The sequence below is a fragment of the Panthera onca genome, chromosome F1 (genome assembly GCF_046562875.1).
Source record: "Panthera onca isolate mPanOnc1 chromosome F1, mPanOnc1 haplotype 2, whole genome shotgun sequence".
NCBI lineage: Eukaryota > Metazoa > Chordata > Mammalia > Carnivora > Felidae > Panthera > Panthera onca.
In genome coordinates this window covers 33,241,779-33,254,618 of record NC_138355.1, presented here as the reverse complement: position 1 = coordinate 33,254,618, position 12,840 = coordinate 33,241,779, and the positions used below count along the sequence as shown (strand labels likewise).

Here is a 12,840-nt window from a genome sequence, read left to right as displayed (position 1 = left end):
CATTCTGACAGGTGTAAGGTGGTATCTCATTGTGGTTTTGACTTGTATTTCCCTGATAATGAGTGACGTGGAGGATTTTTTCATGTGTCGGCCATCTGAATGTCTTTTGGGGGGTTATTCCTACTTTTTGCCTGTTGTATATAATACTGCTAATAACATTCACGTGCAGGTTTTTTGTGGACATATTTTTCAGTTCTCTTGGGCATAGTTAGGTGTGGAATTGCTGGATCATATGGTAACTCTGTGTTTAGTTTTTAAGAAATTGTAAAAATTTTTTCCACATGAGCTGCATCATTTAAAATTCCCATGAGCAATGTATGAGGGTCAAATTACTCCACATCTTCAATAACCAACTTGTTATTGTCTATTTTTAAAAATAGCCCTCTGTATTAGTTTGCTAGGGCTAATGTAACAAACTACCACAGACTGTCCACAGGCTTGGACAATGTATTTTATTACAATTCTGGAGGCTGGAAGTATATCAAAGTGTTGGCAGGGCTAGTTTCTTCTGAAGGTCTCTCTCCTTGTTTTGTAAATGGCCATCTTCTCTCTGCGTCTTCACATGGTCTTTCCTGTGTCTTAATCTTCTCTTATGAAAACATGAGTCATATTAGATTAGGACCCACCCAAACCATCTCATTTTACCTTAATTGCCACTTTAAAGGACCTTCCTCCAAATACAATCGCATTCTGAGGTAACAGAGGTTAGAACTTCAACATATGGATTTTTGGGGGGCACAATTCAGCCCATATCACCATCCTAGTGGGTATGAAGTCTTATCAGATTGTGGTTTTGATATGCATTCCCTGATGACCAATGATGCATCATTTCATGTGCTTATTGGTCATTTATATATCTAATTTGGAGAAATGTATATTCAGATCCTTTTCTTATTATTAAATAGGGTTATTTGTTCTTCATTGTTGAGTTAGATTAATCTGGATACTACACCCTCGCAGATAACATATATTTTCTCCCATTCTGTAGGTTCCCTTTCACTTTCTTCATAGAGTCCTTTGATGTATGAAACATTTAATTTTGATGACATAACTTTATTTTTAGTTTGGTTGCTAGTGCTTTTTGTGTCATAGCTAAGAAACCATTTCCTAATTCAAGGTTAGAAAGGTATACACCTGTTTCTTTCTAAGAGTTTCATAGTTTTAGTTCTTACATTTAAGTCTTTGGTACAATTTTAGTATATGGTGTTAGGTAGGAGTCCAGATTCTTTTTGATGTGGATGTCCAGTTTTTCCAACACCATTTGTTGAAAAGACTATCGGTCCCCACACCATCCACCTCCATCCTGTTGACAAGTATTGGACTATAATGTATGAGAGTATTTCTGAGTTCTCAACTCTATGCCATTTATTTATATGTTTATCTTTATGCCACTATCGCATTGCCTTGATAACTATAGCTTTGTAGTAAGTTTTGAAATCAGGACGTGTGAGTCCTTCAAATTTTTTTTTTTTTTTAAGATTGTTTTGGCTATTCAAAGGCTTTTGCATTTCACGTGAATTTTAGGATCAGCTTGTCCATTTCTGGAAAAAGAGCAGTTGAAATTGCAGTAGGGATTACATTGAATCTATAGATCAATTTGGGGAATATTTCCATCTTAACAATATTCCAGTCCATGAACATGAGATGACTTTGTATTTATTTAGGTCTTAAATTTCTCTCAGCGATGTTTTAGAGCTTTTAGTATACAAGCCTTGCATTTCCTTGGTTAACTTTATTCCCAAATGTTTTATTTTTGATGATAGAATTATTTTCCTAATCTCATTTTCAGATTGTTTATTACTAGTGTATAGAAATAAAATTGGTTTTTGTATAATGATCTTATATCCTGCAATTTTGCTTAACTTTATTAGCTCTAATAAGTTTTTGTTTTGTGTGTATCCTTTAGAATTTTCCAAATATGAGATCATATCACTTGCAAATAAGAGTTTTACTTCTGTCTTTACAATCTGGATTCTTTTAGTTTGTCTTGTCTAATTGCCCTGGCTAGAAATTCCAGTACAGTGTTGAATAGATGTGTAAAGAGTATACATCTTTGTTTTGTTTCTGATCTTAGGGAGAAAAGCTTTCAGTCTTTTACCATTATGATGTTAGCTATGAATTTTCTATCAATGTCCTTTGTTGGGTTGAGGAGTTTACCTTCTACTTCTAGTTTGTTTTGTGCTTTTATCATGAAAGGGTGTGCTTTTATCATGAAAAGGATTTTGTCAAATTCTTTTTCTGCATCTAATGAAATAATCATGTATTTTTCTGCTTTATTTCCATTATTATGGTCTGTCACATTGATTTATTTTCATATGTTAAACTTACCTTGTATTTTTGGGATTTATGCCATTTGGTCATTAGTATTTAATATTTTTAATATGCTGTGGCATTTGATTTGCTAACATTTAGTTGAAGATGTTTGTATATATTCATAAGGGATATTGGTCTGCAATTTTCCTTTTTTTGTGAGGTCTTTGGCTTTGGTATCCAGATAATACTGACCTCATAAAATGAGTTAGTAAGTGTTCACCCATCTTCGATTTTTTTGAAAGAGTTTAAGAAAAATTTGTGTTAATTCTTTTTTAAACAATTGATAGGATTTACCAGTGAAGCCATTTGATCCTGGGTTTTTTCTTCATTGAAGTTTTTTGATTACTGATTCAATATCATTACTTATTATAGGTCTTTTCAGATTTTCTGTTTCTTCTTGAGCCAGTTTTGGTTTTGGCTTTAGTCAGTTTGACATAGTTTTTCTCTAGTAATTTGAACACATTTAAAATAACTGATTTAAGTCTTTGTCTAGTAAAGGACATTTGGGCTTCCTCATAGACATGGTTTTTATTTTTATTGATTGCTTTTTTTCTCCTGTGTGTGGGCCATGCTTTCTTGTTTTTTAGGCTGCCTTATAATTTTTTGTTGAAAATTGGACATTTTGAATATTATAATGTTTCACCTCTGGAAATCACATTCTCTTCCCTCTCCTGAGTTCATTGTTATTGTTTGTTATTGTTATTTGTTTAGTAACTTTTCTGAACTAATTAAAAAAAAATTTTTTTTAATGTTTATTTATTTGTGAGAGAGAGACAGAGCATGAACGGGGGAGGGGTAGAGAGGGAGGGAGACACAGAATCCGAAGCAGGCTCCAGGCTCCGTTAGCACAAAGCCCGACATGGGACTAGTTTTCTGAACTAATTTTATAAAATCTATTAGTTGTTGTGTGTGGCCACTGAAGTCTCTGTTCTATTAGCTTACTGGTCAGCTAATGATTAAACAGAGATTTTCTTAAATGCCTGGAAATAAAAAAATTAAAATATTTAAAAAATTTAAAAATCTCCCAGTCTTTGCAGTATGTTGTATGTTTGTAGGTTGGGGTATACCCTCAATACTCAGGTAATTTACAACTGTCTTAACCTCCGTTTTTTGCTTTTGCAAAGTCAGCCACATATGAAAACTTAGGGCTTTCTTAGGTCTTTCATGAGCTTATGTACAGTCTTGGTTATGTGCGTGATTTTCTAGACTCTCTGGAGCTTTTCAAGGCCCTATTCCCCAAACCTTATTCTCCTGTCTTTCCTCTCAACCTTCTTGGGCAGTCTATTATTGTTTGTTTTCACAAATGTCCCCTGAAAAACAACAACAACAACAACAACAACAACAACAACAAATGTCCCCTGGATAGCGGCTTTAGCACTGGGACAAGTTAGCTGAGATAAAGACAAGCCTTTTGAGGCCATTCTCCAGGGAACCACTAGATAGATCAAAAGAAATAATTACTATTCTGTGAGAATCAGGTGTCTTTTGCTCCCTCTGTACTGGTACCAGGAAAGTAGACCATTATTTAACGGGATACCCTGAGTTGAAAAGTAGGGGATGGAACTAGGGTAAGTTAAAATGTTGGAAAGTGTGGGGCATCTGGCTGGCTTGGTCAGAAGAACATGAGACTATTGATCTTAGGGTCGTGAGTTCGTCTCATGTTGGGTGTAGAGATTACTTAAATAAATAAACTTTAAAAAATGTTAGAAAGCTTGCTGTTCCTAGAGATTTAGCTGTTTTTCTTGAATAAATGCTCCCTGGGTTGCCATAATCTTTTGTTTGGTTTTCAGAGCTCTGAAAGAGTTGATATGGACAATTTTTGCCAGCTTTTTTCATTGCTTATGTGGAATAGTGGACTTTTGGAGTTCCTTACTCCACCATTTTCCCTCATTGTGCTTTTAAAAGCAATTTCCTTACAAATCAAAACCACACTGAGATATCACCTCACACCTCAGAATGGCTAAAATGAACAAATCAGGAGACTATAGATGCCGGAGAGGATGTGGAGAAACGGGAACCTTCTTGCACTGTTGGTGGGAGTGCAAACTGGTGCAGCCACTCTGGAAAACAGTGTGGAGGTTCCTCAAAAAATTAAAAATAGACCTACCCTATAACCCAGCAATAGCACTGCTAGGAATTTACCCAAAGGATATAGGAGTGCTGATGCATAGGGGCACTTGTACCCCAATGTTTATAGCAGCACTTTCAACAATAGCCAAATTATGGAAAGAGCCTAAATATTCATCAACTGATGGATAAAGAAATTGTGGTTTATATATACAATGGAATACTACTTGGCAATGAGAAAGAATGATATCTGGCCTTTTGTAGCAACGTGGATGGAACTGGAGAGTGTTACACTAAGTGAAATAAGCCATACAGAGAAAGATACCGTATGTTTTCACTCTTATGTGGATCCTGAGAAACTTAACAGAAGACCATGGGGGAGGGGAAGGGGAAAAAAAATTAGAGAGGGAAGGAGGCAAACTGTAAGAGACTCTTAAAAACTGAGAATAAACTGAGGATTGATGGGGGGTGGGAAGGAGGGGTAAGTGGGTGATGGGCATTGAGGAGGGCATCTGTTGGGATGAGCACTGGGTGTTGTATGGAAACCAATTTGACAATAAATTTCATATTAAAAAAAATAAAAGAAATTTCCTTAAAGATGAATAAGGTAGTACATGTGCTTATTTGCCCTCATTATATCATTTTTGGTGAAATGGATATTTAGATCTTTTGCGTATTAAAACAGTAGAATTGGTTCTTTTTTACTATTGAATTATAGAAGCTCTTTATATATTTTGGATACAAATCCTTTATCAGATACATGTTTTGTAAATATTTTTCCCAATCTGTGGCTTGTTCTTTAATGGTATCTTTCACAATGAAGAAATTTTTAATTTTGAAGTCCAATTTATTAGTTTTTTTCTCTTGTAATTCACTTTTTGTTTCCTAAGAATCATTTGCCTAATCCAAAGTTACAAAGATTCTTTCCTGTGTTTCCTTCTAGAACTTTTATAGTTTTAGGTTTTACATTTATGGCAATGATTCATGTTAAGTTGCTATTTGTAAATCCCAAGCAGGCTCCACACTCAGCTTGGGGCTGGAGGCAGGGCTCGATCCCACGGCCCTGGGATCATAACCTGAGCTGAAATCAAGAGTTGGATGCTCAACTGACTGAGCCACCCAGGTACTCCAACACTGAACCTTCTTAAAAGGAGAAATCAGCAAAAGAGGCTGAAAAGGAGTGAATGACTCAGAGTGTAAAAGAAAAAGCAAAGAGAATGCTGACTCATATACTAAGGACACAGAGGAGTTTTGAAAAGGTGGAAATGGTCAGAAATGTTCAAACTCTGAAAATATTGGGCAAATGTGGTCATTAGAATTTTTTTTCAAAGCCGTTTCTTAGTAGGAGTATAGTAGTGAAGGCCAATTGAAGTGAATATGGTAATGAACGTGTGATATCCCTGAATGTATAAATGTGGGATGTGTGAATACTGATGCAGATTACTTAAAAAACAACTTAGGCAATTTTTACAATACAGGGAAGGAGAAAGAAGGAGGAAAAGAGGCAACGGTGATGATGTCCTTTTTTCTCATCTCAGCCTGGCTAATTCCTCTCTGTCTTTCAAGATTCAGTCATAGTTTCCCCTCTAACGGAAAACCCTTTACTCTGAGTTTGATGTGCTCTACAGCACTCCACATATACATCTGTCATGGTACTTACAACAATATGTTTTAATTATTCTCTGTTTTTTCCCACTAGATGGTACTTGACAGCAGGGACTCTCTTTGTAACTCCAGTGCCTATCAGCATGATGTCTGGCACAAAGTAGGGGAATTCAGGTTTAATAAATGAATGATAGATAGATTTGGGCATATGTAGGTTGGGACACAGAGGAGCCAGTGGTGAGGAAAAGATTAAAGGTATAGAAAGCAGAGTTGAGATGTCACTGATGGAACGAACAATGTCTTTAGGTCTGCCGAAGGGGATGGGTTTCAGCACACAGGTAGAGTGATTAGTCTTTAAAAGTAAAGGAAGGGAGGGGTGCCTGGGTGGCTCAGTCATTTAAGCCTCCAACCTCAGCTCAGGTCATGATCTCACAGCCCATGAGTTCGAGCCCTGCGTCAGGCTCTGTGCTGACTGCTCAGAGCCTGGAGCCTGCTTCAGAGTCTGCGTCTCCCTCTCTCTCGGCTCCTCCCCTGCTTGCACTCTGTCTCTCTCTCTCTCTCTCAAAAATAAACATAAAATAAAGAAGTAAGTAAATAATGAGGAAGGGATGTGTCCATGTCTCATACCAGAACCGAAATGTGAGAAGATGCAGGGGTTGGTACTGAGGACTCCTCCCCCTTCTTCTGAAAGCAAGGCAGGGACAAACGGTAGATGGGCAAGACTAGGAGGAACAGAGGGTTGAGGTGAATGGCAAAGACCTGGAATGAATGTTATGGGGAATAAGAAAATCCTGATCAAGGCAAGGTAAAGAATTGCCAAGCACTGGATAGCAACCAATTGAATGGGAAACTCTATCTTCATAGTAGCTTTTAGAGGTCGTGTGATTTTTTTTTTTTTTTTTCCAGTTAGACGCAGGTTCCAGGTTTTAGCATCCGAGGGGATGAATTTTAAGATAGACATAGGGTTGCGGGCCGCTGTGGACGTTGACAGGTGCACGGGTGGACGGGATTTGTCTTAGAAAAAAGGCGCAGTTATGTCTGTGACAGTTCAGATGTTGTTGTGGGTGTGCAAAATGATCGGCCGTGAGTAGGGAAGGAAAGAAGACGCTAGGCTGGACTATCCCTCCGTCCCTTTACGACTCCATATAAGTTTGTACACAGGTTGGCCGAGGGTGTGGAGGACCGGGATCTCACCTGTGTGTCGTGGCTCTAACAGCGCTCAGAAAAATCTAGAAGGTGTCAAGAGCTAGCGCACAGAGACTTCGTTGGAGAAGTCTCAGGTATCCACAGTGACAAGAGAGGTAGTGCGACCACCTGATCCCTGATGCCAGGGCCCGGCCGGGACAGGGGCCAGCGTCCTGCGCGGAGTTTCCCCTCCCCCAGGACGCTGGAAAAGGCCTGACCCGGAAGCTTCTCTGCCGAGCCGGAAGCACAAGCCGAGCGGCGGAGGGCAGCCGTGGAGCCGCCGCCCCCTCGCCGCTTCGCGGCTGTTTGGGGATCCCGGACCGCGGCGGCGCCGGGTTGTCCTGATGGTCCCCGGCCGGCGGCGGCGGCAGAGGCGGCGGGAGGATGACCTCTCCCCGGGAGCGGGGTGCCGACCTGGCCCGTTTCTACACTGTCACCGAGCCCCAGCGACATCCAAGGGGCTACACGGTGTATAAGGTCACCGCCCGGGTGAGTGCCGGTGTCAGGCGCGGGTAGAATCCTGAGTTGGGGCGTGAGGGACCAGGGTATGTGCCCTGGTGTGGGGGTACCTGACCCTGGGTCAGAGCCTGGGGTGGGACTGGGGGCTCCTAGTGCCTGGACCCGCGTCGGAGGTGGGGACTTCGGGAAGGCTGGGGTGGGTGCTGAGTGTTGGATGCTCGAGACTGCTGTAGAAGGTCGCGGTAGTGCCCTGGTTCCAGGGTGGGGCAGGCGTTGATGGTTTCAAATGGATGACTCAGACCCTATCCCATTAGGACTTTCTCTTCTGAGGCTGAAATCTGCAGAAGTGGTTTTGCTTGCTTTCCAGGGATAGTGTAGATTGAAAAATTAACTTACATAATAAAATATATTTCTTCTCTTGACCTTTTATACAGTGTCAGGTTTGTACTGAGGCAGACAGATTCTTGAGAAGGATGTCGGTGTTAGGGTTACCAGCCTAGAACCTCTGTATCTGGTTGTGTCATTTTGCATCTGAGTTTTTCATGGTGTTCAGTAGGTGACATACGGGAAATTTTACCGGTGTGTGTGTGTGTGTGTGTGTGTGTGTGTCTTGTGTGAGTTGTTTTGAGGGCTATTTAAAAGTTGTGAGGCTTCTTTACATCAGCTAAGCAATTTTTAGTACCCACTTTGTTCATCATTGCTTTTGCGGTGGGTTTTAAAGAGTTTGCATCTCCCTGCTTGGAAAAGAAGAGTAACAAAAATAAGTCCGAATGTATGTAATGTATGTATGTATGAATGTGTGTGTATATTAGGCATTTTGAACATATTACCCAATGGAATTCTAATTTTAATGAGGAAACTGAGGTTCAAGGAAGTTTCACAACTTGACCAATTTTACATCATAAGGTAGGTGCACATTTGGGATTTCAGTCTAGTTTTGCTTAAGTCCAAGTTATATAAAAAGTTAAGAATTAACTTTATTATTATCATTAGTTGTTAGAAAAGAGAGGTACAGATAGTAGTAATGCTAAATATACATTTGGAGGATGGCATAATCCTCTGTGTTAGCACAGGAAGGAGGATTTGAGAACTGTAAAGGTTAGGTATATTTAGGTAAACAGAGTTTGGCTCATGAGAGTGGTACGTGGTTTATGGAAATGGTGCACAATCCGGACAAATGTGAGAAGATGGGAGGAGCAAATTTGTTTAAAGATAAGACCAGGCCTGGTTATCTCAGAGGGTTATACTGAAGATAGAAGGAAATTTGTTACTTCCAGTTATGCAAGTAAGGTTGTTATATTGGTGGAGTGTTAGTTTCAGGTTAAGAAATTTTTTAAGACTAAAATTAAGGGACCCTTAGAATTACCACTTCTGAGACGTTTCTGGTAATTGGGCCCTTCAAAATCTACTTTCCTAACGTACTTTATGGAATTAGAACAATCTTTAACATACATAGTGGTCCCTTCACAGCACCCTACTCATCCCATATGATAACATGTACCTCGATTATATTGTATTAACCTGGTTACATGTCAGTGTCTCTTAGTAGATCGACAGTAGGTCTCCATCACTGGTATTTGTTTCCTTTTACATCACCTGAGGCAGTGTATGGCACACAGTGTTGAAAAGAAATCGGTGGAATGTTTTCCTCGGCATTCTAGGCAGCACATCCAATCAATACATGTTTGGTTTGAGGCACTAAGTGCTATGAGGAATACAAGACTGAATAAAGCATGTCCCTTCCTTTCAAGGATCTTCATAGAAGAGAGTAAACTGGACTTAAAGTAGTACAAGAGAGAATGTTAGATGCTTTCAGAGACTGCAGAAAAGAGCTGTGGGATTTCAGAAGATAGAGAGGTTGCTCTGGCTCAAGGGAGAAGGAGAAGAATTAAGATAGGTGGTGAAGGATGGGAAGAATCCAGACAGGTGAGAGAAAAGCAGAGGGCGTGGTAGGCAGAGGGGTGAATGGGAGGGATAGAGCCCATAAAGCCCTGAAGCTGTGTATGTGTGTGGAACTCGAGTAGGAAACACTGGGTATGATTATTACTTGTAGTCTTACTTCACAGAAGGAAAGGTTAACCTCATTTACATCTTAAGTATCTTTTCTTAAGCTGTGAACTAATTTTTATGACCAACAGCTAATGTATGACAACATAAATTAGAACACGAAGTAGCACATTTCCTTAGAACTAACCAAATCTCTATGATATGCATGCTGCATATTGCCATGGTTATTTGAACTGGAAATTGCTTACACTGTGTTTTTTTCTCCTTGTAAATGGCCATTTCCTCATTTTTGGCTTCTGTTTTGCTTTTTTCATTTTAAGGCTTGAGGGTCATCATGGAGATATACTTTTTAGAAAAAGTATGTGTAATATTATAAAACAAGTAAAATATTTATTATTTTTTGAGACTTAAGGAGAAAAACATCTTTCCTCAGGAGAATTAACCAAGTAAGTAGTCCTCCCCTGAGACAACTTCGTGAGCTAAAGATTAGGGATGTCTTCTGTGTTTCCAACTATTGATTTTCTCCTAGCTTTAGGAAGCAGTCCCTATATTCTTGATCCTTATAGCGTTCTTTATGTAGAAGTAGAATTAGAATCATGGGAAGTAAGTGCCATTGTTAAGTTTTAGGTAGCATAAGAGCTCTCTCATCTTTTTAAGACTCCTTTGTGCTTAGTTTTGCATTTCTCTGGAACCTAGCAGGCTTGACTAACGTTATAGCCAGTCACACGCTGGCTAACAGATTTCCTAGATAAGTTCTGTGTTGTTTATCAATTTTTATCTAGAATAAATATTTCTATTAAGAATTGGAAAGTTGTTTTATAGATTTCCTTGGTTCTTTACTTAAAGAAAACACAGATCTACAAGAACCATTACCAGTGTTTTTGGTTGTTTCACCATGCTATGTTAACAAAACTCATACTGTAATGCAGATTTCTCAACAGCATTAAATGAATGGCAAATTCTTGCCTGTATTCTTTCTGCAAGTATGGAAAGCAAAAGGTATGCTTTCATTTTAATTTTTAAAAATTATTGTTTTTGTTTATTTGAGAGAGAGAGAGTGCATGCCTGCATGGGGAAGAGCAGAAAGGGAGGGAAAGAGAGAATCCCAAGCAGGCTCCATGTTGAGCATGGAACTGGCCCAGGACTTGATCTCGCAACCATGAGATCCTGACTTGAGCCAAAATCAAGAGCCGGACGCTTAACTGAGCCACCTAGGCATCCTACTATACTTTTATTTTTAAAATGCGTTGTTGAGGTGCCTGGGTGGCTCAGTCGGTTGAGCGGCCAACTTTGGCTCAGGTCATGATCTCGCGGTCCGAGAGTTCGAGCCCCGTGTCGGGCTCTGTGCTGACAGCTCAGAGCCTGGAGCCTGCTTCTGATTCTGTGTCTCCCTCTCTCTCTGACCCTCCCCCGTTCATGCTCTGTCTCTGTCTCAAAAATAAAATAAACGTTAAAAAAAAAAAACAAAAAACGCGTTGTTGCCTTATGTCTATATTTTGAATTGAAGCACAATTTATGTGCAGTCAGATTCACCAGTTTTAATTGTACAATTTGATGAGTTTGGACAAATGTATATAGTTGTGTCACCACTGCCATGGTCATCTCTGCACAAGTTCCCCCAGGCCTCTTTGCATTTGGTTCCCCCCTCCCCACCCCTGTCCCTAGGGAACCACTGGTCATTTTTCTGTCATTGTAGATCAGGTTGTATTTTCTAGAATTTGATATAAATGGAATCATACAGTATGCACTTTGTTTTTTGGTTTGACTTCGTAACTTAGCATGAGTACTTGAGATTCATCTCTGTTGTTTTTACTCTTTTTTTATTGCTGACTGATACTCCATTTTATGGTTATACTACAGTGAATCCATTCTCCTGTTGAGTTGGGTTTCCAATTTTTGGCTATTTATGAGTATAGTTATCACGACCATTTGTATATAAGTCTTTGTATAGACGTATGCTTTCTTTTTTCTTGATGGCATACAACCTTGTTTACTGTGGCTTTAAACTAAGTCTTGAAAGTAGGTTCTCTTTCTCAAAATTGTCTTGGCTGTTCTAGATTGTTTGCATTTCTGTATAAAGTTTAGAATCAGTTTGGCAAATTCTATAAACATGCCTACCCAGATTTTGATTGGCGTACTTTGAGAATGTAAATCAGCTTCTACAGAAGCAGATATCTTAGTGATATTTGATATCTTAGCAATATTGAATCTTCTGATCCATGTATCTTCCATTTATGTAGCCCTTTAAGCGACATTTTCTAATTTTCAGTGTGCAAGTCTTGTGCATACTTAAAGCAATTTAGGTTTGTTTTCAGACTGAGAATATGTAAGTCCTCATTTTATGTTGCTAACATTTGTTGAGTATTAAGAGCAAACACATGATGCTTTCTATGAGTTGAGCACTGTTCTAAGCGTTTTATATAAATTAGGACATTTTCCACAGCAGCCCAATGAGTAGATGCTATTATTATTCTTACGTTATCAATGAGGAAATTGGGGCCCAGGGAGGTTAAGTAACTTGCCCAGGGTCACATGGCTAGCCAGGGGTGGAGTCTAGATTTGAGCCTAGTAGACTGGCCTGAGTCACAGTGCTTTTATCCCAGTGCTGTGCTGTTGACTACCTATGTTACAAAACACATTTCATTAGATTCTATGGGTGTATGTATGGGGAGACCTATGTGTCCCCACAGGGCCTTACTGTAGTTTGGCAAAACTGATGGGTACATGGAAAATACAGTAACTGTGATAATGTGAACAAAAAAGGGGGTAGGGAATGAAGGGAAGAAGTATTTAGCTTGATTTGAGTCTGAAAATTGCCATTTCTAAGGCTTCAAATTGAAACACTAGTTGTATTGCTTGGAAGGAACCTGCTTTCAATTCCTGACCATATTCTTGTATATGGCCTGCTTGTGCTAGGGAAAGGAATTATTTGTAGTTTCCCAAGTATGGTAGTACATTTCCACTGCCCCCCCCCCCCCCCCCCCCCCCCTTGCCCCTTACCTCTCTGTTAGATGCTGTTTCCTCTGTCTGGAAAGTTCTCTTTTGTGTTGGCATCCCTGCTCATCTGAAGTGTCAGCTCTTGCCCTGTGCTCTCCGGGAAGCCTTTCTTAGGTGTAGAACTCCATGTGTGTTATATGTTCCTCCATGAAAGCCTTTGTCATATTGTACTTGTTTGCTTCCTCCCCTGAGGGTGGGCTGCCTTTT

At 39.6% G+C, this 12,840-nt stretch overlaps 1 protein-coding gene and 1 long non-coding RNA gene across 13 annotated transcripts in view; one reads left to right on the top strand and one right to left on the bottom strand.

The window, feature by feature from the left end:
• Nucleotides 1-437: 437 nt before the first annotated feature.
• LOC132686212 (uncharacterized) lies at nt 438-7,303 on the bottom strand. Its single transcript, XR_009613520.2, has 2 exons — nt 7,180-7,303; nt 438-584 (listed from the first exon to the last, which is right to left on the bottom strand). It is a non-coding gene; the product is annotated as an uncharacterized LOC132686212 (long non-coding RNA).
• A 124-nt stretch (nt 7,304-7,427) lies between these two features.
• Nucleotides 7,428-12,840, top strand: part of RPS6KC1 (ribosomal protein S6 kinase C1) — a 317,521-nt gene continuing 312,108 nt past the window's right edge. For 4 of the 12 annotated variants that reach the window (XM_078440694.2, XM_078440680.2, XM_078440684.2 and 1 more), the window contains exon 1: nt 7,429-7,659. In XM_078440694.2, the coding sequence (XP_078296820.2) occupies nt 7,555-7,659 (105 nt within the window). In that variant the 5' untranslated portion in view covers nt 7,429-7,554. Of the gene's footprint in view, nt 7,660-12,840 lie in introns of all 12 variants that reach the window. The other 8 variants (XM_078440686.2, XM_078440687.2, XM_078440688.2 and 5 more) reach the window with 4 other exon arrangements.